This window comes from Camelus dromedarius, chromosome 26 (genome assembly GCF_036321535.1).
Source record: "Camelus dromedarius isolate mCamDro1 chromosome 26, mCamDro1.pat, whole genome shotgun sequence".
In the NCBI taxonomy this organism is placed as follows: domain Eukaryota; kingdom Metazoa; phylum Chordata; class Mammalia; order Artiodactyla; family Camelidae; genus Camelus; species Camelus dromedarius.
This window is the reverse complement of record NC_087461.1, coordinates 27,839,454-27,867,335: the sequence shown is the minus strand read 5'-3', so window position 1 is coordinate 27,867,335 and position 27,882 is coordinate 27,839,454. Positions and strand designations below refer to the sequence as shown.

At 49.9% G+C, this 27,882-nt stretch overlaps 2 protein-coding genes, 1 non-coding gene and 1 pseudogene across 3 annotated transcripts in view; 3 read left to right on the top strand and 1 right to left on the bottom strand.

The window, feature by feature from the left end:
* CCDC7 (coiled-coil domain containing 7) overlaps positions 1 to 1,806 on the top strand; it is an 87,084-nt gene extending 85,278 nt beyond the window's left edge. The window contains exon 22 of the mRNA XM_064479558.1: positions 1,250 to 1,806. Within this exon, the coding sequence (XP_064335628.1) occupies positions 1,250 to 1,296 (47 nt within the window). The 3' untranslated portion in view covers positions 1,297 to 1,806. The remainder of the gene's footprint in view (positions 1 to 1,249) is intronic.
* A 3,766-nt stretch (positions 1,807 to 5,572) lies between these two features.
* TRNAA-CGC (transfer RNA alanine (anticodon CGC)) lies at positions 5,573 to 5,644 on the top strand. Its single transcript has one exon. It is a non-coding gene; the product is annotated as a tRNA-Ala (tRNA).
* A 556-nt stretch (positions 5,645 to 6,200) lies between these two features.
* On the top strand, positions 6,201 to 7,871 carry LOC116151886 (methyl-CpG-binding domain protein 3-like 1; annotated as a pseudogene).
* A 7,673-nt stretch (positions 7,872 to 15,544) lies between these two features.
* Positions 15,545 to 27,362, bottom strand: LOC105093252 (anomalous homeobox protein-like). Its single transcript, XM_064479348.1, is given in 10 exon segments — positions 15,545 to 15,761; positions 16,017 to 16,101; positions 17,892 to 18,039; positions 21,002 to 21,265; positions 21,268 to 21,293; positions 22,472 to 22,592; positions 23,003 to 23,216; positions 24,332 to 24,455; positions 26,365 to 26,492; positions 27,303 to 27,362. Coding segments are annotated over 10 exon segments (1,257 nt in total). The 3' UTR covers positions 15,545 to 15,674.
* Between the last annotated feature and the right edge of the window lie 520 nt (positions 27,363 to 27,882).

Below are 27,882 nucleotides of genomic sequence, written 5' to 3'. Positions count from 1 at the left end.
CTGACTCAGGGGAAGTGCTTCCTACACTTCCCAGTGCAGCCACCCTTGGATTCTGAGCGCCTCCGAGTCTCTGCTGCTTTTCTCTGAGCAGAGCTCCCCGGGGCTGTTCTCATTGGTTTGTTGTGCCGGTTGCTTCCACGTGGGAGGCGAGCACGGGGCTCCTGGCCCTCCGCCTTTATTGTTGTGTATTCAAAGAAATCATGCATTATTTTTACTCCTTTATTTTTCAAAGCATAATAATAAATCTTGAAAATCTTTCCAGATCAGCACATCCAAAGCAGCCTAATTCCTTTCCAGTCCTTTGTATTTGTGCATTTCAAAGTTTGTGTAACTGGGCCTCTGTGAAACGGGCACTTTGCTGGTTTCCAGTTTGCAATCTGGTTACAGTGTCGCAGCAAACGTCCCTGGAGTTGACAGCCGTGTGCCGTCCACTCTGGACCCCATGAACTCACAGACGAGTCCTCTCCTCAGAGGAGCTGCGCGGATTTCTTTTGATACCTTTCTTTTGCAGCTCAGAAATTGATTTTCATTTAAAACTTTTTTTTTTGAAGAACTGTAGATATATTATGCATACACATTTTATGTATTCTAAAAAACGAAATTCTAGTGAATTTGAACCTTTTAAATTCCTCTGTCAGTGCTTCTCAAGGTGTGGTCTCTGGACTAGCAGCTTGGGCATTAATTGGAAGCCTATTAGAAATACACATTCGTGGACCCTATCTCAGATCTACTGAAACAGAAGCTGTATGTTGGTTCAAGCCCACTAACCGGCTTTAACAAGCTCTCTGGGTACTGTGATGTGAACTGTTTCCATGCAAACAGGGAGTCAGACCTAAGTACTCCTTTTCCATTTCTGTTGTTAATACTCATATTTGACAGTGTTTTTCATATAAAAATTGTGTTAACTACAATGAAATTAAACTTCTGTGGCATTTTTTAAAGTGCGGGATGGTTGATTTACAATGTGTTGGTTTGAGGTGTACAGCAAAGTAATTCAGTTATACGTACTTAAAGTAACCTACCATGGAAAAGAACTTTAAGCAGAATACATGTATATATGTACGTAGGACAGTGAATCTAGTTCCCTGTGCTGTGCAGTAGGTCCTTGCTGTTCATCTATTTTATATACAGTAGTGTGTGTCTGTTAATCCCGCGCTCCTAATTTATACCCACAGCCCACTTTCCCCTTTGGTCACCATAAGTATGATAAAACTATTTTTTTTAATCCCGCAATAACTTTCCTTTAAAGTGCCACGTACAGCTGCCCAAAAACCTGTAACCCGCCCACACTTCTGAGGATAAATAAATAACGAGCAGATTTGTGGAGACAGTAGTGAAACTGCGGGAGTGGAAGCCTTATGAAAACAACAGGCCTGGAGCCCACGGTGCGTCCTGAACGGCAGCGGGAGGGGCCGCTGCCCATGGAGTGCTCTGATCGGCAGCAGGTGAGTTTGAATGTTTGAACTGCTTTTCCTTTTTTCTAATTTTGAAAGTATCACAGTCGTCTTTTGTTAGGGGAGGGTGTAGGTTTATTGATTTTTTTAATGAAGGCGCTGAGGATGGAACCCAGGACCACATGCATGCTAAGCATGTGCTCTACCACTGCGCGCCACTGTACCCTGCTCCCTGCCAGCTGTCTTCTAAATTTCAAACGATGAAAATACTCCCGATTCAAGATGGTACTGTTCAAACACTGCACGACCAACGTCAAAAAGGAAAGGAAGGAAACATAAATGCCTCGTGACAGGAACCTCACTGACACGTGAGAGCAAGTCTGAAGGGGTGCAAACACAAGTGATGGGAGTGGTAACCGTGAATCTTGCCTATCAGTGTTAACAGCACTGTTGCTAACATCAGTCTTATATTTATTATAATTATATGTTATATATTTTATTAATATGAAAATCAGCATTATTGGTAATGTTTATAATGATAAAGGTGTTTCTAGCCACAGTTGGACTGTGCTCTGGAAAGCATAAGTATCATTAGATGGGACTGTCTTAAATCCAGTTTGGGTTATTACTGACACAGGTATTTAAACTTACATAGAATCCTTTTGCACCTTGAATGTTACATTGCCGCAGCAGGAATTAGAGCAATGAACAATACTAACCTAAGTATTTCGGAGTTCTGTTGTGTATCAACATTGAATAAGGAAATATTGGATTTCTAAAAAAACAATATGAAGTAGAATAAAATGAATGAAATAGTGGTTATCCCCTATAATCTCTCAGTATACAGATATTTATACTTTACACAGCAGTAAAAATATGTATAACATACATAAAAAGAAATCATGAATTGAGCATGAAGTATCAGTCAAGAAAATAAACAGTAATCCTTCCCTGATAACATTATTTTCTGAAGCTTCCAAAGATCCCAGAGATTATATAAAAATGAAATGTATTAATAACTTTTGTCAAAGTTTTGGAGAGAATACATGAAGGAAAGAGAACTGTGGCTAAGTTGCCACTAGCTGGATTGTGAGCAATGTAAGTTTTATGCTTCTTTGTGGAATCACTTTTCCCACATGAGTTCTAGTTCGGCACGGCGGCCCGCCCCATCAGTGGTGACTGCTGGAACCAGTGCTGCATCTGTCTGCTTCTGTGCACTGTCCAGATGACAGTGGGTAGGATTTATGTTATGTGATCATCTGATTAAATGAGCTAACGTGTGTGCTACAGCAGTGCTGACTTTCAAGCCTGTCTACAAAGTGAGCCCCCCCTGGGGTGCTCTAAAGGCCACGCGCTCTCGGCCCCAGTTAAAGCAGACTCTAGAGGTGACTTGGACGTGCAGCCCGTGTGGACACGATGCTTCTACTTGAGGTTTTAAGGGAAGTCAACTAATACCTCAGCCCATATACAAATTGTTGCGGCTGATTTTTTTTATTTTTTTAATCTGAATCTTAAAGCCACTGGCAGAGCGGGGCCCAAAAAATAGACTCAGTCTGTCCTGGCTTCACGTTGGTGTTCCTCCCAGACACCTCTTCCTGGGCAACCACAGCCCGCTCCCCAAGACTCCCTTGTGGTAACGGACGTGTTCTGTACCTGGGCCCTCCGGGACGGGCGCTGTGAGCCACCCGCAGCTACTGAGCTCTTGAAGTGTGGCTGGTGGGGCTGAGAATCTAGAGGTTAAATTTTTTTATTTAATTTTACTTCGCTGAAATCTAAGTAGCCGGCAGACTTGTGGCTCCTACGATGGGCAGACAGCACACAGCTCGAGGACTGCCAGTGATTAGAGATCCTGACAGGGCTGGGGAGGGCGGGGGGCTGTTCGGCAACCTCCCTGCTGATCTGCGCCAGGTGCAGCTGTGTGCAGCTCCCGGAGAGGTAGGAGCCGGCGTGGGATTTCAGCGGAGCTGCTGGCGGGGGGTGGGGGGGGGGTGCTTCTTAGGACGGCAGGGCGGCCCTCAGTAGTGGGCAGGAGACCTCAGTCTCGACCAGGGACTCTGAGCAGCCTGCATTAGTCCAGGATTAGTGGGCACAAGTGAGTAGGGTCTTTGGAAGGCGTGGCTGCCATCAACTATCAGGCAGGTCAGACAGAGATCACACTGATGCTTCAAGTAAACTGAAAAAGCTCCAGACCGTGTGTATCCCTTTCATCTCTTGAATACCTTTGTGCTCTGGCTGTTCTAAAGGCGGTGAGATGCAGAAGACAGACCTGGACTGCCTCAGCCAGAGGGTTCTGAGAGGCCCACTCTGGTATGTAAATTAGAGTATCATCTTTATAAACAAGCTCTGTGCAGAAGCTAGGAGAAAAATTTTTTATTCATAAAAACTACGGGCTCACTGACACCGTCAAGGCGCACTCAGGTGGCGGGAGCGCCTGCAGCACGCCGTTTTCCATCTGTCACCATCTCTAATCAGCAGCTGATGTCCCGAATACTCAGTTCCAAAGTCTCGCATGGAGCTGGTCCAGGGGAGCCGAGTCCCAGCAGGAGCAGAGGGTGATCTAAGTGTAACCATTTGATGCCTTAGTACTTAATGAGAGGAAAACATCTTCCCAGAAGAACAGGAGGCTTGACTTTGGGGAGGGTTAGGGAACGCACTTCCCCTGTCGTGTGTTGGCGGCTACCTTCATGTGCAGGGCCCTGGTGTCCAGGGCTGAGGGTGAGCGTGTTCACTGGGAGGTCCCCCAGCACCAGCAGATGTCACAGTGAGTCAGGGGGCAGGGGCGACGTGCACTTTCTGATCAGAAAACAGTTCTCAGTGTGCTGCGCCCTTCTCCGGGGTGGTGAGCACTGCGCTGGTAAAATCGCTAAATAGTATTTTGAAAAATGCCATGTACTGTGAAATGTAGTCTAATGATGAGAAACGCACAAAACTTGAGTTTTAGAAATGCTTGTGTGTGTATCAGAGGCTGAATTAAGTGAAAAATCCAGTAACTTTGTTTATTCTCAGAACTCTACTGTCTGGAACAAACGAGGAACTCGAAGATCAAAGCCTCTGTGTTGCCAATGGTAAGAAAGGACTCTGTGCTGAAGTCCTCCTGGCTTCTGTTCACTAATGTCCCAGCCGTGCCTCTGCTGTGAAAGCAATTAAACGAAACGTGTGCTCCACGTGTTCTGATACTGTCATGGTTATTTAAGGGTCAGTTATTTGCAGAGCCGTTCTTTATGACACTGTGTAAAGCCACCTCCATACATTTACACGTCCAGGTAGAGGAACTGAATTCAGAAAAGAACTTGCTTTAGTTTCCTTGTTTTATATTAAAGCTGAAATTCACTAAAGAGATCAAAGCCTTTAGTATTTATATAATACTTACTAAACCTAGTGAGACTTACAAATCATACTACTAACTCTCGCTGAACTATAAAAGATCATTTATAAACTCAAAGAACTTATTCCATGTGAGAGTGTTATTAATATCAAGTTTCACTGATACTGGTGTTAAAGGGACACTGAAAAGAATGGGAGGAAAAAACTTGTAAATACTGGCTGAGTTTTAATAGCCTGGTGTCTTTGTTGTTTTGTTTTATATTTTTGGCCCTGAGATTGGTGAATTTTCATTCCTGTTTTTATCTAATCATGTGCCTCTTTTTATGTGAAGCTTTATTTATTATATTTTTACCAGCTTCTAATATTTCTAAATAGTATTATTAAATATTTTGGTTCCTTATCTGTTTGAAAACCCAAATGAAATAAAACTAAATAATGCTCTTATGTATTTAGATTTTTCCCAGTATCCAGAATTACTGCAACATTTCAAACCATGCTTATCACTACTGCATTAGTGAAAACAGTGTCAGGAGGTATTTAAAGTTCTACAGTTTAAAGATTTAATCTCTTGGCTCAAGAAATGAAAGAGGAATTACAACCAATACCACAGAAATGCAAAAAACCCTAAGAAAATGCTGTGAACTAGAAGCATAAAGCACACCAAAACTGAATCAAGAAGAAATACATAATTTGAACAGACAGATCACCAGAAGTGAAACAGAATCTGTAATTTAAAAAACTCCTTGCAAACCAAAGTCCAGGACCAGATGGCTTCCACTGGGGAATTCTATCAAACATACAAAAGAAGAGCTCAAACCAACCCTTCACAAACTCTTCCAAAAGGCTAAAGGGGGGGGGATACAGCTCAGTGGTAGAGCTCATGCCTCGCATGCACGAGGTCCTGGGTTCAATCTCCAGTACCCCCATTACATAAATAACCTAATTACCTTCCCCCACTAAAAAAAAAGAAAAGACTAAAGAAGGGGAACACTCTCAAACTCATTCTGTGAAGCCACCATCACCTTGACACCAAAACCAAAGACGCTACTAAAAAAGAAAATTACAGGCCAATATCACTGATGAACATAGATGCAAAAGTCCTCAACAAAATATTAGCATACAGAATCCAACAGCACATAAAAAAAGATCATACACCGTCATCAAGTCAGATTCACACAAGGATGGTTCAACACACACAAGTCAATCAAAGTGATACCACAGCAATGAGGGAATGGACAAAAATCACAGTCATCTCAATAGATGCAAAAAAAAAAAAGGCATTTGATAAAATGCAACATCTATTCATGATTAAAAAAAAAAACCAAAAAACTCTTTTACCAAAGTGGGTATAGAGGGAACATAGCTCAACATAATAAAAGCTATTTAGGACAAACCCACAGCCAGCATAGTACTCAACAAAATGGCCATACTACCCACCCAAGACAACTACAGATTTCATGCAGTCCCTATCAAATTACCCAGGACGTTTTTCTCAGAACTAGAACAAATCCTAATATTTATATTATATATATTTTTTCATTGTCCGTTACAGCCAAGGATGTTATTTAATTTCTGAACGCGATCAATGTAAAAATGACTAATGACATAGTTTATATTCCCTTTCTGGTATTGAGCTCCCAAAATCCATCTTGTGCTTCGCACTTACAGCACAGTCCTACTTTGTAAGGGGAATCGTACCCAACATACCTACTCCATATTTAGATTTTTGTAAGGTTCACAGCTGTAAAATGTGATTCACATGTCTCAATTGTTCCAAACATACTTAGCCATTTTCCACTTAAAGATCATGTCAGCTGAATAATGAAAAGTTCCATGTTTGGCCTAGTAACAAAGTGGTGATTGTGCCCTTACCAGGTGGAAACCCCCAAAGAATGGTGAAGTCCGACGGAAGGGTGGGGAGGTCTGAGGAGGTTGGAGGTGAGATGACAGAGACACACAATCAAATGACCTTTCTCAGTGGTTCACAACTCAGGAGTGGAGGGATGGTGGCTGAGAGCCCCAGGAACATGAGGTGACAGGTTTCTGTGGAGTTCGGAGAGATCGGAAGGTATTTAAATGCTGATGGAAAGATTCAGTAGAAAAGGAGAGGTTGAAAATACTGAGGTTTTGTGTCAGGATCCTGAATTTACTAAGGATGAAGGGATGAAGACCAGATCACCACTGGAGGAGAAAAGAAGTTTGTGTTAGTATAATCAGGTGAAATTTGGGAACAATGGAATCTCAGAGATGTTTGCAGATCTGGCAACTACCAGGGTAAAGCTTCCACCTAGTAGTTAGCAGTAGTTATTCTCTGTGAGATACCCGACAAGTTAAGGGACATAGGGTGTGTGTGAAGGAAAAAGGAAATTGGAGAACACCTGAAACAGACTTTGGAAAAAAATCAGAAAGTAAATATGCCAGCACATACAAAGAAAGTTAAACTTCCAGGCATTGTGGATGCTTTCCAGTAGATGCAGATGATTTTGGATTTTCCATGGTGAGGACTTCGCAGAGGAAGCATCGTGACTGGGGAAAACAGTTCCAACCAAAGCCAGGTTGAAACATCTCCATCCCTTTGAGGATGTCCACTTACATATTCGAGACCAGTTACTAGAATCCCATCCCATCCCGGCAATGAGGTCAGATGCTGCCACGAGGAGGAAACCCTGGACACCCCCCCCAGCAGCTGTGCTGGCAGAGGAGACCGCAAGGACTCCAGGCACGCAGCAGCACAGGAGAACCACTGAGTCCTCTGGATCTTGCCAAAGCCTTGCAAAAACTTGTACCAAGATGCGCTGGTGAATCCCTGCCAGGGGTGCACACAGGCGGTCCCAACCCCAGCCCCGGGACCACCTCTGCCCAGTCTTCAGATTTGTCAGAGATGACTCCAGGAGCTGGTCTGGGCATCCCGCAGCTCCTCTGCAGACAGTGTCTGGTCACTGAGGAGGAGATCAGTGATCAGGAAAGGAAAGTGAAGACAGCGAGAGAGAGACTGGCAATAGCACTGACTGCAGACAGACTGGCGAGCAAGGCAGAGAGAATGAGGGGCCAAGAAGGATGTCCTGACAAACACCACGACAAGGAGAGATGATGGTGCCAATGAAATTCTGCACGGCGCTTTATTAATGTCTCTTTGCAGCGTTCTTGCTTTGAGTTTGTGAAACTTTAAGATATACTAATAAAAAAAACTTAAACAACAACTATACTTTAAAAGAGAAAAAAAAGTATACTAATACTTTCCTTTATTGTAAACTCATTTGTGTAACATAGAAAACAAAGACAGGGCTTTCTGGGGTAAGAAATTGAGTTTCAGGTGGGGAGAGAAAGATGATCTTACCTCTGTGTTGTTGTTTCATTTCTGTTCAATTAGTATGTTATTTATCTGTGTTTTAAAGTTAACAGTTACCAAAGTCATGGGATTGATCAGGTTGTTGCCCTCAGTTACAGAGCACCAGCTACCTAGTCAGAATGGGTTATTCGTTTGAGGTGATATTCCCCAATAGATCCCAAAACATTTCATCGGGTTTCAATGGATTTTATATCTATGTTCTCAAATAAGATATCTATTTCTATTTTTCTGGGGTTTGTTGCATGTAATGAAAGGCCAGACTTTCCCTTTTTTCCTAGATCTGTATGTGTTTGAAGTTTGATTCATGAAAATCGACATGCCATTGGGGGGACCCATGCTGCCGAGAGAGACTATTTGCAGCATCATTAATCTAACAAGAAGCCTGAGCTTGGTTGTATCCATTTGTCTATTTGCCTGGTCACGTGGGTTGTACTAGTCAGATTCTCTTCATCATTACTTACTTTTGCCAGATGGATTTATCAGTTTCTTGAAGAGATGTGTTAAAAAAAGTAAGAGTATATGTATATCTTCCCTAAACCGAGTTATATTAAAATGGAATCTTCTTGGGGAGGGAGGGCATAGCTCAAGCGGTAGAGTGCATGCTTAGTGTGCACGAAGTCCTGGGTTCAATCCCCAGAACTTCCATTAAAAAATAAATAAATAAATAGACCTAGTGACCTCACCCCCCCAAAAAATTTTGAAATACATAAAACAATAAAAAATAAAATTGTATCTTCTCTACCATGTGATAATCATCCAGAACTTTAGTTAGAATGTCTTTTACCATTTGTAGCAACATGGATGCTCCTGAAGAATGTCATTCTAAGCGAAGTAAGCCAGAAAGAGAAAGAAAAATACCATATGAGATCACTCATATGTGGAATCTAAAAGAAAAAAAAACACAAAGCATAAATAACAAAACAGAAATAGACTCATAGACATAGAATACAAACTTGTGGTTGCCAAGGGGGCGGAGGGTGGGAAGGGATAGACTGGGATTTCAAAATTGTAGAATAGATAAACAAGGTTATACTGTACAGCACAGGGAAATATATGCAAGATCTTATGGTAGCTCATGGAGGAAAAAAATGTGACAATGAATATATGTATGTTCATGTATAACTGAAAAATTGTGCTCTACACTGGAATTTGATACAACATTGTAAAATGATTATAAATCAATAAAAAATGTTAAAAAAGAATGTATTTTAACGTCTTGTTTTAAAACCAATGATTATTTAGCCACACTGATTTTTTTTTCTTTTCCTCATGACTCCTTATATGTTTTGGCGGTTTCACATTGCTTCTTCATGATGTACATTCTTTACTGGTTCACTTCACGTGGGCCAGGAGCAGAGACACCCTTTCAGAACTCCCCAGACGTGGAGATTGAAGGAACGTTCACAGGCAGACCAAAACCCCAGAAATGTGGGAGTCTTTATCTTAATTTTTATTTTTTTTAGATTTTACTTCCATTTTGTTTTTATTTTTACTTCCAGGTTTATTGAGGTTTAATTGGCAAACAGCACCATGTAAGTTTAAGGTGTGCAGCACAACGATTTGACTTATGAAGTGATGACCACAGTCAGTTTAGTGAACATCTGTCATCTCACCTAGATGCAACATTAAACAGGAAAAAACACTGTCCTTGTGTTGAGAACTCAGGATCTACTCTCTTAACGACTTTCATACCTACCATGCAGTATGTTAATCCTCTTTACCGTGTCGCACACCCCTAGTACTTATTTATCTGAGAACCAGAAGTTTGTATCTTTTGACCGCCTTCATCCAATTCCCCTTCCTCCCATTCCTGACTGTAGCAACCACAAATCTGATCTCTTCTTCAATGAGTTTCTGTGTTTGCTTGTTTGTTTCTCAAGTATAATCAACCTGTGAAACTATGTTAGTTCCTGGTACACAACATACTGCTTCAGTATTTCTATGCATTTCAAAATAATCACCATGGTAAGTCTAGCGGTCATCTGTCACCACACAAAATACAAAGTTATTGACTATATTCACCATACTGTACATTTCATACCAGTGACTCATGTATTTTTTAATCTGAAATTTTAATCTCTCTCACCTATGTCTCTCCTCCCTCCATCCTTTCTCCTCTGGAGAGTTTCTCCTCTGCTATCCATGACTCTGTTTCTGTTTTGTTATGTTTGTTCATTTGCTTTGTCTTTTAGATTCCACACATAAGTGAAATCGTGCAGTATTTGCCTTTCTCTGATTTATTTCCTTCATAATAATACCCTCTAGGTCCAAACATGTTTTTGCAAATGGCAAGATTTTATTCTTTTTTATGGCTGAGTAGTACTACATGATATATATATATTGCAAATAAAAGCACACATGAATTCAGGTGCATGCGTACAGCTTAACAGCTGTGTGTTACTAAGTTGTTCTTCCAGAAGAACAGCATAAATATCCTTGAGCTGAAAACAGAACTTTTCAAGTGCTACTGAAATTCAGCAGAGAATTAAACTTGAGTGCTCACTTCATCACATTAGCAATAGTCTAACCTGTATTGGCAAAAGATATACTTTTAATTTTTAAAAGAACAATAAAATCAAGAGAAACTGAGATATAGATATAGATACAGATAGAGAGCTCACATCTGCCTTATCCATTCATCTACTGACTGGACTGACTGGCATTTACATTGCTCCTATATCCTGGCTGTCACAAGCAATGTTGCCATGAATATAGGGGTGCATATATCTTCTCAAAGTAGCTAAATGCTTAGGAGTGGAATTGCTGGATTGGATGGTAGTTCTATCACTAATTTTTGAGGACTCTCCATAATGTTTTTCATATTGGCTGCGCAAATTTACATTGCCACCAACCGAGTATTAAGAGTTCCCATGTCCCCACATCCGTACCAACACTATTTTTTTGTTGTCTTTTTGAGGACAGCCATTCTGACAGGTGTGAGGTGATAACTTCACTGTGGTTTTTGACTTGCACTTTCCTGATGATGAGTGATGGTGAGCATCTTGTCATGTTCCTGCAGGCCGTCTGTATGTCCTCTTTGGAAAAAATGTAAGGTCCTGCATATTTTTTAATTGGGTTTTTTTTTTGTAAGTCAAGCTGCATGAGTTATTTTGGTTTTTTTTTTTTTTTTTTGCATAAGTTCTTTATATATGTTGGATACTAACCCCTTGTTGGACACACCATTCGCAAATACATTATCCCATTTGGTAGGTGGCCTTTTCATTTTGTTGATCATTTCTTTCACTGTGCAAACGTTTTTTAGTTTGATATAGTCCCATTTGTTTTTTTATTCTCATTTCCCTTGCCTGAGGAGGCAGTGCCAAAAAGAAAATTCCTAAAGCCAGTGTCAAAGAGCATATACTGCCTATGTCTTCTAGAAATTTTATGGTCTCAGGTCTTACATTAAAGTCTTTATTTAATCCATTTTGAATTTATTTTTGTATATAGTACAAAAGGAGTCCAATTTGATTCTTTTGTGTGTAGCTGTCAACTTTTCTCAACACCATTTATAGAAGAGGCTGTCTTTTAACCATTGTATATTCTTGCCTCCTTTGTTGCAGATTAACTATCCATATAAGTTTGGGCTTATTTCAATGCTGTCTATTCTGTTCCATTGATCTATGTGTCTGTTTTTGTGCCAGTACCACACTGTTTTGATTACTATAGCTTTGTAGTAGAATTTGAAATCAGGAAGATTGCTACCTCCTCTTTTTTCTTCTTACTAAGACTGTGTTGGCTGTTTGCAGTCTTTTGTGTTTCCATACACATTTTAGAAGTACTTGTTCTAGGAGGGAGGGTATAGTTCAAGTGGTAGAGGGTGTGCTTAGCATGCAGGAGGTCCAGGTTCAATCCCCAGCACCTCCTCTAAGAATAAATAAATAAACCTAATTACCTCCGCCACCAAAAAAAATTGCTTGTTTTAGTTCTGTGAAAAATGTAATTGGTATCTTGATAGGGATTGCATTGAATCTGTAGATTGTTGTGCATTTCCTGATCTTGGAGAATTGGCCTTCTGTCGGAAATGCCCTGGCAGCTTTAGCACACTCCCCTCTGAAGCAGAACTACATTCCCTAGGAGTGGCCCTCTGTGGGCTGCATGGGTCCTACTGCTGTGGTGGGGTGACAACTGTAAACATGCTGGTAGGTATGGTTGGCCCCCTGTGTGCATGGTTGAAGTCCCTGCCTTGTGTGAAGGATACTGGTCGTTGGTGGGTGAGGCTGGGTCCTGGCACGCTGGCTGCTTCGCCAGAGGAGGTCTTGGTGCTGGTCTTGGTGCTGGCTCACTGGTGGATGGAGCCTAGTCCCAGCATGGTTGGCTGCAGGCCCAGGGGTCCCAGAACTAGTGTGCTGCTGTTCATGGACAGGACCGTGGCCTGGAGGCCCCACGGTTGGTGTTGCCCTGCTGGTGGGGAGTCCAGCTCCTGACACGGCTTGCTGTGGGGTCTACTGTGCCCAGGAACTGGTGACGGTCCACTTGTGCATGGGTCCAGATCCCAGAGCAGCCGGCTGAGGGGCTCAAGGTGTCCCAGAGCTGGTGTGGCTGATGTAGGATGGAGCTGTTTCCCACCCACTAGTGGGTAATGTCACACCCCAGGGCTGGTGCCAGCCCACTGATGGGTGGACTGGGTCCTGGGTGCTATGGCTTGGGACCTGAAGATGCTGGTGCAGGTGGGTGGGGCAAGGACCACAGTGGGTGCCAGGGCTGGTGCTCACCTACTGTTGTGCAGGGCCAGGCAAACCTGAGGAGTTCAGGTGTTTTTTTTTTCCTAACGTATAATTTTTTTGAATATTTCATGATTATGGTCCTATAGCTTTCGTTGTGGAAAGTTTTTTTATAATTGTTTTTGGTTAGTTGTTTTGGCTTTTCAACTATTGATTTGATTCATCTACTAGACATATGCAATTTCTTATCTTATTTTTTGTGTCAGTTTTGGTACAGTGGTTTTTATAACATGGGGAATTTCAACCTCTGTTGTCTAATTATTAGTTTCAGGGTGAAGCCCAGTGTCTGCCAAGGGCAGGAGGGAGGAAAGTGCCCTGGAGACCTTAGTGCGACGTTTTCACCCTGGTCTTGCCTCTGACTGAGACCAACCCTCACATGGGCACCTCCTTGCCAAGCATCCAGGCTCTGCTGGCCTTAGGAAAGGACCCAGAACAAGACCAGGACAGGCCCAGGGCTCTGCATGGTCCTGAGGAGGTGGGGGGGGGCACTTCCCACTTCCCAAGGCCCTCTAACCCCTAACCCTAAAACATGTTCACTAACTGTCCTGACATTTTGTGCAGGATTTGGATGAAGGTGTGAGTCTGAAGAGAGCTCTTCACCTGGTGATGGGTTGTGTGGGTAAGAGTGGGGAAAAAGACGGGTTGTGGAGGCCAGTTATTTACATCAATCACCATTTGGGGGAACGATAAATCCTAAGGTTGACGTGACTCTGGGAGACTGGGGTGCTCACTGTGTGTGTGTTGATGGGAGAAAGTGGGTGATGTCTGAGATCCCAGAATTGGGGTAAATGAGAGAGTAAAGTGTTCATGAATTATGGGATTGAAGTAAGGAGATTAGGGAAACTAACAAGTTACTAGAAAGTTTGATGAACAACAGGATGTTTACATAGCTTCAAAGCACCACCTGCTAAAATACTTACACAAAGAATAAAAGAAGAACTTTATGGTGGAGAAGCTTGGCTGGCAAAATCCGAACCAGGCGGTCGAGATGAACACCACTGGAGATGAGGTGAGCAAAACCATGTGCTGCTGGGAGGACATGGCGAGGCCCCAGCGGCATTTCCAGGATATCCTTTCTAAAAATGTACACCCCAAGTTCCAGGGCAACGTCAGACATGGCACTTGGGGGTGTTCTACACAGTAACTGGCTTGTAGTCCTCCAGTATCAAGGTCATGGGAGCCCAGGAAAAACCAGGGACTGCTCCAGGCTGAAGGGCTCTGAAAGAGGTGTCAGGTAAACGTAGCCCATGTTATGAGGCAGAGTTGGATTCTTTCACAATTCAGGGCATTCTTGGGACAACTAACAACTTTCATGGGGGCTGGCAACTAGGAGGGGGCAAAGCATTGAGGCCCTGATTTTGATGAATTCTACCCTGCGGCTGTGAGGGCAGAGTTCCGTATCCGATAGAAACACAAACAAGTCCCAAGAACGGTGGGGCACCAGCTAAGTGACTCATTCTTAAATGGTTCAAGGACAGAAATCTCTGTATCCTGTGTTCAACATTCTGTAAGTTTTCGACTGGTTCAAAATAAAAGCATGTTTTAAAATGGAAAGACCTGAGTTGGAGGGAACCTAGCCTGGGAGCAGCTGTCCAAATGGACTGCCTGTCACTCCTGAGGGAGGTGGGGTGATGGTGAGGTGGGAAGCCCCATAAAAAATACCGAAAGGACCCCCACTGGGTTCTGCAACTCTCCGAGTGCTGCTTGGCTTCTCGCCCGGATCCAGGTGGCTGTCACAACCGAGCTGTAACACCGAGCTGTGACGCACTTTTCTGCGACAACGGGAAGGGTGCAGCCGAGGGCCCTTGGGCGGGAGACTGAGCACAGGTGGTCTCAGCTGAGACACCCCCTCCCCGGGAAGCTCCCGTGTCTTCCAGGCATCCAGGTTTCTCAGAGGCGCCACACCTCACCCCACCCCCCAACAACTGCAAGTGCCCCTGACTCCCCAGCTTCCCTGCCCCGTCCTGTGAGCCCTGAGGGCACAGATGTGGCTTTGCCCCCTGCTGTATCTCATCTGTGACCCCCAACAAGGGGGAGGCCAGGTCAGGGGCCCTTTCCTGGAGGTGGCTGTCCTGGGCGTCAAAGTCACCAGGCAGAGAGGGTCAGCGGCACCAGGGTCTGTGCGCTTGGCCCCGCTGCTTCCTCCTCCGGGGCGGTTTCTTGTTCCCAGGAGGAACCAGGTAAAGGGCGGCCTGCAGAGATGCCCACTGGACGCTGCTTGTAAAACAGAGATGCCAGAAATGATCTGAACGCCCATCCGTCCGGGACCAGTGCACCGACTGTGCATTCGCCTGTGAAAGGCCGGCCGGGCATGAGAGGGCCAGATGTCCAAGACACACGAGTGAATGAGAATGAGGGAGTTCAGAACATCAAACTTTAATTGAACAGAACATCGGTGCAGCAAACACAGTGAATCCCAGGCTGAGGGGAAAGCGCCCGTCCCACCCTGGCTGGCTGTCCCCAAGCACTCGTGCCTCCGAGGAAGCCCCGGACACAGCCATGTCCAACGCAGCCCACACTGCACTCACCAAGTCAGAGAGGCCTTGTCACAGGACAGGACAGGCGAGAGGGTGGCCAGCAGTGCCACCTCCCTTTCTGGAGAAGGGCTTCACTGCCCAGCCCTGCCCAGGAGCCTAGCTGCAGCCAGCTGCTGCCTGAGAACAGACCCACCTTGACTTCTGACCTCAGGTGCTGCCTCCAGTCTAGGGAGTTGCCAACCAAACTTTTCCAACATGGCAGGGGGCTCAGCTGCCCTCGGTGCTTCTCAGCAGGACCCCAGGGGACTCTGGGGACCTCCCTCCAGTGGGGACAAGGCTCTGAAACTTGTGTTGCTGGATGTCCACACATGCTCCCCCTGGGGCACCGGCCGGGCTCCTGAAGGGCAGCTCAGCCCAGGCTGCCCCCTGAATGCTCAAGGGGCATCCTGGCTCCCCAGCAGGCGTCACTGGAGGCCTGGCCATCAGGACACAGCACCTGGAAGGCCAACAAAGCGTCACACACGGAGGGACCCTCTGCCACCTCTGCCATCCCACTGGGCACCCTGGACCCTGGGACCCAGCCCCTCTGGACTCAGTGAGGAACACTGCGTCCAGTCCTCATTCCACTGAAGTTCAGCCTCAAGACACCACTGCCCCGTGGTCACCTCTGCCCGTTTTACTCACACTAAAGGCACGAGCTGAGGGTGCAGGAGGGAGGAGGGAAACCACGGAACCTCATAGGAGGGCTCACCTGGCCAGAGGGCAGGGGCTGGCTCAGCTCCACGGCAGGCAAGGGGCCAGGAAAGGCAGGCGGGGCTGGGGCCAGCTCCGGGGTGCTGGAAAAGGGACAGGGTCGGGACAGGCCCTTTTCCAGGCCCTCTTGGAGGGTGACACAGTCCACCATGAGCAGTGTGCCCTGAGAGCTCTCTGCCCATCAGGGGCCCTTCCAGGTGCCTCTTCAGGACCAGCCTCTGCCTGCAGGGCTCTCGGGTGGGTGGGGTGTGGGAGGGGCCTGTGTGGCACCTGAAGCAGGTGGCTCGGGACGTCTAAGTACATCCGCACAGGCTCACAGAGAAGGGGACAGCCAGCGGGGATGTGAAGGAAGAAAAGGCCACAAAGAAGGGGCAGGCCTCAGGCGGGAAGGAGTCAGGAGGCCCTCAGGGCCAACTCAGGGGAGGTAACAGGTGCGGCCCCTCAGAACAGCGGCCAGGCGGATCCTTAAAAGTCTGACCGCACCTGGTCACCCACTCCTAGGGGTCCTCCCCCAGAGACACAAAGGCAAACGTGCAGGTCACCAGGCATACGGGAAGGCTCACAGCAGCCCCCAGACCAGGCTCCCAAGTGCCCGCCCATCGGTGATGTCGACCCGGGCCGAGGACAGGACTCACAATGAGGAGGAGGGGACTGTGGGGACCCAAAGTACCGGGGTGGGTCTCGGAGGAGTCAGGCAGAGTGCTGCACCCCCCCAAAAAAGAGCATGTGCTGTACGATTTCATTTGTACGAAATTCCAGAAAATGTAGCTGAAGAAAGCAGATCCCCGATGCTGGGGAGGTGGGGGTGGAGGCGAGTGGAAACAGCCTGCATGGCCGAGACCTGCAGCTCGGTTATGGGCTGTGGCGGACACACGCGTCACACTCAGAAAACTATCATCTGTAACAACTGAACACGTCTGGTCACTTTAAGCCAGTTAGACCCCCAACAAAGCTGTTCTTACAGAAGGAGTCAAGGTCACCAGAGCAAGGATGGGCCAGGGCAGTAGGGCCCAAGGGCAAGTCGGCCAGTGGAGAAGCCACAAGGGGACCCCGTGAAGGCCTCTGGTCTGTGCGGCGCCCAGTCATAAATGGAAAAGTGAGTCCGTCAGCACGGGCTGGATTTTCTCACTGTCTGGCTATTTCCCAAGCAGGGCCTGCGACTTGGGGGGGGGGGCTCCTCCTCTCTCACACGTCCCCCTGTGACTCTGCCCAGATTAGGGAGCTCCTGCACCCTGGGGACCCAGTCCTGTGGCCGCTACCATAGATTCCCTCTGCTGCAGAGGCCCCCTTGCCTAACAGGCTGCGCTCTGGAGGTCACCTGGATGGCTGCCCCAGCCCCACCGCCACAGTGTGCAGCCCCTGGGCTGCTCACTGCCTTCCAGAGCCCTTTTACAACTACAATTTGGAATATAAAGCCAAGACCCTGCTGCTGTTCAGAAACGAAGTCTTTGGGGAAAAGAAACTGCCTGAAGAGGGGAGGGTGTAGCTCAGTGGTAGAGTGCATGCCTAGCATGCACAAGGTCCTGGGTTCAATCCCCAGTACCTCCAGTAAATAAATAAATACATCTGATTACCACCACACCTTCCTCCCCCACTGCACAAAAAAAAAAGAGAAGTTGCCTGAAAGAGGCAGCCGGGGCCCAGGGAGATCTCTGGGGGAAGGGGCGACGCCTGAGCACCGGCCACAGAATGTGTGCCCATAACTCCTCCGGTATTTCCGTGTGTTCTTTACTCTTGGGGAAAGTACAACCTTCATTCAGTCGAGGGCCATCAGGAAAGAGCTGCACACTTGGAGGGCAAATCTCCTCACCAGGACTGGCCTCTTTACGGCCCATGGCATGTGTGGCCTGAGCTCCAGGGCTCTGAGGCTTACCTCTGGGCAAGGATGAATTTGGGAGCCTGCGCTGGGGGCTGTGTCATCAGGAAGCCACGCGCCAGTCCCTCTGCCCGGCCACCGCTGGTGCCTGGACCTTCCTGCAGGTACGTGCTCTGGGGGTTGACGCTGGGAGGGTCAGCAAATCCTGCACAGGAAGAAATGCCACAACTCAGGGCTGGAAAAGGCAGCAGGGTCCCCATGCAGCACGACAGAGAATCCTGCAGAGAGGCCGCGTCCAACCTGTCCAGCCCCAGGCTCAGCTCCCTCGCTGAGGGGAGGGCAGCCACCACTGGTGAGCTCAGTGGCCTCTTCAGGCTCCCAAAGACCCGAACAAAGTAACAGTTTGCTGACTTCAAATTCTGCTTTGTCATTGCAGACCTCACGCCAGCCCCTAGTGCGGAAGATCCAGAATCCAACTGAACTATGACGCTGTCCACCAGAAACACACAACAGTGTGAACTGACTGTACTTCAATGAAAGAAGAAGACTCAGCATCCAGACCTGCCCCATGTCCACTGCGCCGCCTACGGACAGACAGGTGGGCATCCGCTTCCTCCTTGCCTCTCGTACTCGTTCGCCAGAGGCTGGGCTGTTTCCTTCCCCTTTCACCTTGGGCTTCACCCCGACGTCACTGAGGTGCGAGGTGTCACTACCTTACTCTGCACTTTCCCTCCGCTTAAAATGTTTCAGCAAACATCTCAGGGGACCTTGGCCTCTCTAAGGCAAGCCACTGTGGATTTGATCAGTTCTGGTCGACAGATGTTTAGGAGCAAAGCGAGCTAAGAAGGACGGCCCATTTCTGCCCTAAGTCTGTCAGGTGGTAAAGCGAGCCTGAGTCCCTGGTCTCAGATCCTCGGCAACAGTCCCTCCTCCTGTCTGCCAGCCAGCTGCCCAGATCTCCCCCGCCATTTGGTACACAACTCCACCCCTGTTTTATGCTGTTTCCTCTTTCCTGCACAACTTTCAAGATATTCTGAGGTCCAGGAAATTCGTTTAAGCACTAATTTGAACATTTCTATTTCAAACGTAATAGATCAATGAGATATCTTCTTCCTCCAGGAGAAAGAGAAATAAAAAGCCCCAAGCCCAGAACAAAGCAGGTGTCAGGGGATGGGTAACCAGCAGGGGAGAGAGGTCCCTGTTCTGCAAACACAGAGCACGGGTCCATCCCACCCAGGTGGCAGGTGTCTGAGGGGAAGCCAAGGCCAAGGACCCTGAGAAGCTCGCAGCGAGGGAGGCGGAGCGGGGTGGCCTCCTGGTGCTCAGGCGGTCGGTCAGCAGGGAGCTGGACACCTCCCGGAGACCACCACCCCTCACACACACGGGACGCGGCGTGAAGACCAGCTCCCCTCACCCCCGGGTGAGGCTGCCCAAGGCCCTCCCGACTCCAGCCCTGTTAGTAAATATGGGCAGGCAAAGGCAAGCCTCTGAAACAGAAGACCAGTCTGCTCAGACGGAAAAGCTGCCTCGGAGAAACCAGACTCGAGCTCTCCCTCTTTGGGGCCCCGCCTCCTCCACTCAAGGAAGGACCCAAATCCAGGATCCCAACATTCCCCACTTCAGGCAGCAAAAGGTACTTCCTGAAACTTCTAATTAGGATACTCAGAGAAATAGAAGCTATCGCATCTAGAAAAGTAACAGGATCTCTGAAGAAAGGAAAATCAGTAACGGCACCACAGAGCCTGGAGCTCTCTTAAACTATGTAACGGTCAGAATAAAGTATCAGAAGACCGAATTTAAGGCAAAAGCACACACAATAAAAACATTTTTTTTTTAAAAGATAAGAATTTTGGGAGATTGCTCCAGGATTTCCAACATCCAAACAACATTCGTGCTCTCAAGGGAGAACTGGAGGGAGGAGATTATCAAAGAAACTATCCAAGAGTATCATCCCAGAATAAGTCAGCTACACTTCAGTCTAATAAAATGCCCAGAGCGTAACAGAGACCTTGTTCACAGACTCTTTAAATTGAAAGCTGACAAAGTTAATTTAAAAGACTCACACCCAGTCTCAGGACCATTCTGAAATTTCAGAACACCAAGATAAAAAGCTCCGAGGGAGGAAAGATACGTGAACATCGGAAAGACATCTGACTTAAAATGACAACACCGGATGCTCCAAGGATGAGATGCTTTCAGATTTCTAAGGGGAAAGGATTTTAAACTCAGAATTCTGTCCCTGACAAAGTGGTCATCAAATATGGGGGTAGATTAAAGACCATTTCAGAACATGCAAGGACTCGGAAAATGTCCCTTGCAGGCACCCTTCCTCGTAAAGTTCACTGAAGACATTCTCTAACAAAACAAGAGTCAGGAAAGAAAGAATAAGGCCTGCAATTCAATTTGCCAAAGCAGACCCAGGGAGGCAGCCACAGGGGCCCTGGGGGGCGGCTCCCCTCAGGCCGAGAGAGCGAGCACTTGGATGGGAGCAGGAAGCAGGCTCCCGGCAGGCAGCCTTCAGAGGGGACGCGTGAAACACGGGGAGACGTTAACGACGTGGTAAGAGCAGACAATGCACGAAAAAGGAAAAGCACTGAGAAACTCCAAGAAAACGTGTGTGACCATCGAAGACTAAGAAACTGAGGTCACGGGCCGAGTTCAGTGCCGATATCCTCCTTACCAGCTGGGCTGTCACAAGATGCTGTCATGTTTGGTGGACAAAATATATACCTGAATACATATTCTTGGAAGGTATTCAGATCTACAATTATAACTCAGAAAGAAACTCCAACCAGAGAAGGGGGGCCGCAGGGGTGTGAGCAGCTCAGCCCTCCTGGGCTGTAACAGGTGTTGACAAGTTACGGGGACTGGAGTGGAGACTGCCGGGGTGGCAGCCGTTTCATTTCATTTTTCTCTTTCCTCGCTGTCTTGTTTTTTCAGGCAGGTGCACATTTTTTTTTTTTTTTTGGAAACAAAAATAAAGGGGACCTATTCGGGCTGTCTGTGGGAAGAGCATGTGTTCCAGCTGCACTGGGTTGGGGTTGATCCAAGTAACACGGGATCTGAGCAGAAAGTCCAAGCACCTCAAAATTCTGCCCCCTCAAACAGGACGCAAGCAGTTACAGCATCTGATGCAGAAGCATGGGGTCTGTCTAGAGTGGACCCACCTGTGGGGCTGGGCTCACTGGGGGCAGCGATGGACGCAGCCACAGCAGCATCAGGAGGGTGCATGGCCAAGTCCACCCCAAGACCGCGGACCAGCTGCCCAGTCTGGAGGGGATCTTCCTTGGAGGACGCCAGTGCATGGGACATCAGCCATGACTTGGGGGCAGCCAGAGAGGGGTCCAGTGTGTCGTTGCCAGCAGCCAGAGGGCAGAGGCCCGGGCTAGGGCGGACAGTGGGGAGAGCGGCAGGACCGTGGCCAGGTCCCCCCGGTACCTCTCACCACCTTGCAGAGACCTGGGGAACACAGCACACATCATCCCTTGGTGGGCAGAGGCTCTCTCAGGCCGGGACAGGGGGACCTGGGGGAGACTCCAGCCCAGTTAGCGATTCTGGGCTCCCAACGCCACTTAGCCTCTGACGGCTGTGGGGTCCTCCCCATCTCCAGTCACACTGCCTTCACAGTTCTCCCTGGGGCTGCAAGGTTTCCAGACACACAAAAACTACCACTGCTAGAAGCCAAAGCCACGTTGGCAGTTGACTGACAAGGCCCTTCAATGAAGCGTTGCTGCACAGTACTGACAGTGGGAAGTGACTAGGAAGCCCTAAGAGTTGAGTAAACACATGAAGGTGGATCTTTAAGGAATATTAGGCAGCAGTTAGTAACTTAAAGAGTGAATATTCCACAAATGCTAGCGGCATCTCAGACACCACTCCTGGGCTTTTGTTAACAACTCCCCACCCCTATCTTCTGTGGACCAACCCGCATGGCACTGGTGGTCCTATTGCTACCTCCATTTCACAGGTGAACAAAAGTGAGACACTGAGGTCACAGGGACTTGCCTGCGGTCACACATCTGGGCAGTGCCGGCCTGGGTGTAAGCTGCCAGCCCGGTGGCGTCATGAGAGACGCTGCCCACACAAGGGTAAGTGGAAGAGGTGGGCACAGCTTGCTGGTGACACATAGTGGACCTGGCCCCACGCTCAAACTTCGTCCTGCTGCTGACCCACACTTCCCTCAGCCTCACTGCATTCATGCAGCGTCCCAGGAGGTGACGGAAAGAGCTTGAACAGTGCCTGATCCACAGTAGGAACTCAAGAACTGCTGCCTGTTACTAACTCGAATAAATACTACCTGGACCAAATGCTAGAGAAACAAACCACGAGAATAGATGGTTTGTCTTGGAGGTAGGTCTGCGTGTGTGTCTTTCCAAGTCTGTGTTTCCCAGTCTCCAAAATTGACGTGAAGCCAGACTATGAGTCAGGTTCCGGGCAGCCAGTGTGGGTCCCCGACGTGGGCTCCTTGCCAGTGGCTCCCCCATCCCTGGGGTCACAGCCATCTCTGTTCTCAGCCGTCCTCGACCTGGTCCCAGTGTCCAGCAGGCTTTCCCACGCCCACCTCAGGTCTGGTCTCCCACCGAGGACGGGGGAGCTGAGCAGGAAGACGGTCCCATGGCCTATGAGGGGGGCAGTACCCGGAAGCCAGTGATTGTGGCATAGTCCCATCTCCAGAGAAGTCCGGGGTCGGGGCCAGGGGCTCCCACGGCCCTTGGGTGGCCTCCTGGGTCTGTACAGGCCCACCTTCCTCAGGTCCTGCTGAAAATGCACCAGACACGAGAGGCGGCTGGGGGTGCTCTGAATCCCAGACCCCTTCCCAGCAGGTTAAGAGCAACCACACCAGCTGGAAAAGGTTGTCGCCCAGCATTCTGTTTGTCCCTTGATCTGTCTTTGGCCTGAACGGCAATTACCAGCCCAGGACATCCTAAGTTCTGGCACTTGGCTCACTTCCCACTGCCTCCTGGCCCTGACCACACAGTAAACTCGAAGGCAAAACGCTGCTGCAGCACCACCCAGGCCCATCCTGAGTCCAACCTGACTCAGCTTCAGGGATCTCACTCCCCACGGGGTGAAGTCTTGAACGTGTGGAGTGGGGGAGGGTGTCCTGTAACCAGGGACCCTACCTCAGCCTGGCCATAGACATAGGTTTTGTGAGACGGGCCACTCACCTGACCACTGAGGCCTGTCCACACACCTAAAGCCAAGGTGGGGGTGGCCTACAGGCTGCAGAGGGCGTGGACCTGCCTCCGTCGCGCTGGGGTTGTCCACCGCGTCTTGGGCTGGCGCTGCACGCTGCACAAGGGCCCTCTGGCGCCGCCGGTAATTGGCAAACCAGTTGGTGACCTGCTCCACGGTCAAGCACGTCTCCGAGGCCAGGTCCTCCTGCCTCAAAACAATGCACCTCTAGGCCAGCCGGCTCCTGAAGCGCCAGGCCGGGACAGTGAGCCAGCCTGGACACCAGGCAGCAGGGGCACGGAGCGGGCTGGGACACGGAGCCGATGGGCAGACTGGCCTCTGGCCTCATTCCTCAGTCACACTGCCGCACCGCCGACAACCACCCAGAGTCTGGAGGCCTAGGGCAGGGCCTGCAGACTGGACCCTCCAGAGGTGACACCAGACCACTGTCCGCCGGCCCGCTCGGTGTGACAGCGCGTCTGCCACGATCGACCCTGCGATCAGGCACCTGTCCTTCCTCTGTCCTTCCTCTGGACCCAGATCCCAACCACCTTCACGGGCCCCGGCACCAAGCTCTGGGAGAGAACCCAGCCGATGAGACAGAAAGAGAATGTGCGGGGCGGTCACTGCCAGACTCCGGGTGATTGGAGACAGAGAGGAGGGGCGGGGCAGTCACTGGGAGAGGGAAGGGGGTGGGGCGTCATTGGGAGAGTCCAGCTGATTGGACGGGGAGGGAAGGGGCGGGGCGGCCACTGAGCAAGGCCCCCGGATCAGACTCGGAGAGAAGGAAGCAAGCCAGCTTTCCGACTTGCAGGACTCCCACTCGCACCCCCTCAGCCCACTCCCTGAGAGCTCAGCCCCTCCATCCCTCCTGCTGGAGCCCTGGCCGCCGCGAGTGCTCGGTGAGCACCTGTCGAAGCCACACTGGAGGACAGGATATCGAGACACCCTTGAGGAAACCAGACCCCGTACTTCCGCAAGCTGGACCGACGTTCAGGGGCCGCCAGCCAAAGAACGCCGTCCCCAGGGCAGTTCAAAGGAGGCAGAGCCCACCAGCGCCCTGGCAGACAGGCCACTAGGGCGATGGGGTGAGTAGGGGGTCGGATGAGGGGTGACTGAGGTTGTGGACCAGTCACTAGGGGTGTGGTATCACCTCAGGGTGGGGTTCTCCTAAGGATGGGGCTTCCCCTAAAAGTGGGCGTCCCCAAAGGGTGCATGGTCACCTAAGGGTCGGCGGTCAGGCACCTAGTGATGGGTGTCCCTAAGGACAGAGAGGGTCGGGTAAAGGGAGGGGTGTGTGGCCTGGCTCTCACTGCTCTTACCCGCTGGGCCTTGCTGGGGTTGGCGCTCACTCTCGAGGCAAAGTCCTGCAGCTTCTGGCGAACTTCTCTGGGGAAGTTCCGGCTCTTGAGGCCGTCAGGGCAGAGGGAGGGAGGCGGTGGGTTCCTGGATGAGGGCAGTGGGGAGGTGGTTACAGATCCCTTCTTCTGCGCCCAGCTGTGTGCTCGCCTAGACCTCCTCTCCTCTCACTGGCTACTCTCCTTGCGGGCTGTGTGCTGCAGCCCCCCAGTCCATCCCCCGAACAAGGGAGGGGCCTGGCACTGCCACACTCTCACCAGACTTCCCAGGACCAGTCACTGACCAATGGTCCATGACTGTTGAAGCTGGATGATGAGGATACTGAAGCTGGATACACTATTCTCTTGACTGTGTGTATATTGGAATTTTTCCAAAAGAAAAAAGTGACATATAAACAAACAGCAACCTGTCTCTACACGATCTGCTACCCAAATGTCAACTGAACAAATCCCCATGAAGGACAAAAACGCACCCACACATCCCACCTCCCAGTGAAGCTCCACCCCCCACCCCCAGCCCTTCCTGGGTATCCAGTGATAGACCACCACGCGCCAGCCAATCAGGCCGAGAGCCCCGGAGCCCAGGTTGTTTCCCTTTACCTTCTCCAGTCCATCCAGCCTGCCAGCAAATCCTCCAGAGCCCATCCTGACACCACCCTTTCTCCAGCCACAGCCACTCCCCGGAACTCCAAGAACCTCCTGCCTCTGCTCCTGCACTGGCCATCTGCTGTGACTCCCATGTCACCCCTCCTTAGGCCCAGAGAGAGCTGTCCCCATGCTCAGGCCTCTCCCAGGCTCGCCAGGTCCCTGCTGCAGCCCCCACCACAACAAAGGGCCAATGCATCACAGCCGCTACAGAACGTGTCCCATCTAGCAGTTCTTGCTCTGAATTATGGGACCTGCTGTTTCCTGGTCTATGGTCCACCAACCACGCTCCCGGGCAGCTCCAGGAGAGCAGGGCCCCAGCAACCAGAGGCCTCTTCACCAACACCCCATGCTGGTCCCCCAGTCATTTACTCTGCAGAACCACCCTCTGGCAGGCTGTCAGGACCTGTACTGAGGTTCATGACTGCATCCCCGAAAACTCCAGGACGGATTAACTGCTGGGCTTCAAAGTCGTAACTGGCAGGCACCAGAGAACAATTCGCTCTGACCCAAAAAGATTCCACCTCTTCCGTCAGTCAAGCCCATGGCTCAGCAACCCCTGTCCCTTGGGCTGTCAGGAGCCCAGAGCGAGTCCTGCAGCCCCTCCTGGCCAGTGGGGAGCACCTAGGAACAAAGGCTCCACAGTCTTGATGTCTAGGCTGGAATCCTGCATCTCTCTAGTGCGGAACCTGGGGCAAACCCTTCTGTGCCTCGGTTTCCTCATCCATGAATGGTGAGGATGGAAACAGCCAGAACCGGTCGTGACGTTTACTTAGTGCTGACCATGGTCATGGTGGTAATTACCATGAACATCCACTCAGCAGCTATCGTGTGCCAGACAGTCTTCTAAGCACTACGTTGATCAAATCGTGCCTGCAGCACCCTCGTGTTTCTCTCTCTTTCAAGGGTCCTGCAGCCCTGAGGGGCCGTGCTGGGGTCCAGGCCAGGCCATCTGCAGTGTCTGACCATGGGGATTAGCCAACCTGAGGGACATCCATCCCTCGGAAGGAGGGTGGGATCAGAGTGTCCGCCCACTGACTCCCTCCCTGTGGGGTCCTGCCGGATGGACAGTGGCTCCTGCTGCAGCTTGGACTCTTGCCTGGGTCCCAAGAAGGGCTCCCCCTCCTCGCCCTGCAGGCATTGGTCTCCACAGCCGGTGGGGCAGGAGGAGAGTGTGGCTGAGTGTAGGGCACCAGCTGATGGCGCACCTATTACCCTGACTGTTCCTGCTTCTCCTGGCTTTTCCTGCCCTTATCTCCCTGCCTCTACTGCCCTTCAGCCCATCTGTGGCTTTGGACGGCAGATCCCTTGGGGGCCGCAGGGACTCTGGGCAAATCAAGGCAGGCACCTACCTCTTCCTGCACCTGAACTTCTGCACGGGGGTCAGCAGGGCCACGCCAAGCCTCCTCATGAGCAGACAGTAGTGAATGTCATTCCAGAGCTGCACCAGCTCGGGGCTGCCTCCTGGCACCCGGCATCCCTGCGGACGACAGCCTGATGAGACCTGAGCCCTGGCCAGCCCGGGAGCCCTGGGACGAGCTGCTGGCTGGCACCCACTGGCTGGCACCTCATGGCCAGCCGGGCTCCAGTCCCCACCAGGCTAGGTGGGAAGTCCCTGGGGGCTCAGCCTCACCCACTGACTGAGCACTGCTGCCCTTCCAGAAGACAAGGTGGGCAAAGCACTCCATCACTGCCCACTGGTGAGGAGCACCGGCAAGAGGACCAGGGACGAGCCTGCGGCCATAACACACAAGGCAGAGCTGCACCGCAAACCACAGGTCAGGTTTGAGGGGCCCGAGGCTTGTCCCCCATCTTGCATGGAAGACCTTTCTCTCCCACCAGCAGGGCGGGCTCCTGGGGCTCAGTGAGCACATTCTGAGATGGGGGAATGAAGGGGTCCCGGCCTGTGCCAGTTGACAGCTCACCAACCCAGTGTGCCTTGGTCCTGGAACCAGGCTTGGGAGCTGGCCAAAGACGCCAAGTTGGGCCTACCCTGGACACAGGCCCTATGGTCAGTGTGTGGTTCCTGCCTTCAACCCCAGTGTTCCTGGGACCATCTTGGTGAGGGAGGTGCTGAGAATCATTTAGCTTTCACTCCACAGCATCAGGAAAAGCCCATTTTGCTGGGCTGAGGCCTGTAGTCTTCTGCAGAATGCAGCAGTCGGCCTTAGGCACAATCGTCAGGGAAGCCACGCGGGGCTTCCCCGCCTGCAGGAGTGGCCAATGGCCATAAACGCCCTTTCTCAATGTGGTGGCCCTGTCCTCTGTCTCAGGTCTCAGAGCACATCACCTCCCGATACTTCTGGACCATCCTGACCGAGTTATAGTCCCTCCCCTGGGAGTTTTTCATCATCGGTTGCCTTCACAGCAGCTGTTACAAGCCTGTGTGTTCATCCATTTATTCAGACATATTTGGAAAATGGAGCCCTCTTCTGTTCCAGGTGTTATGTTGGGATCATTTAATGAGCAGAACTGAGGCGTTCTCGATCCTGGGGCCTGCGGTGCAGGAGCGGAGGCAGACCATACACAGACTGACAGAGAAACAGGTTGTTCATTCTGAACTGAGGAAGGAGCCACGAAGGGACACGAGGGACTCTCCTTGAGAATAAAGAAGCACTAGCTGGACTGGGTGACGCTGAAAGCAGACACCAGACTGGCAGGAAGGCACCAGCCACACAAAGAGCAGGGCTCCAACCTCTGGCCGAGGGAGTGGCTCACACGGGGTCAAAGACAAAGAGCTGGGGACTTCGAGGACAGCACGGAAGCCAGTAAGGCCACTGTCGGGACTGGAGAGCAGGCTCTGGGGCCACTGCCTGGGTGCACACCGGGGTGCCACCTGCTGTCTTAAACCCCCCTCTGGCTGGTGCGTG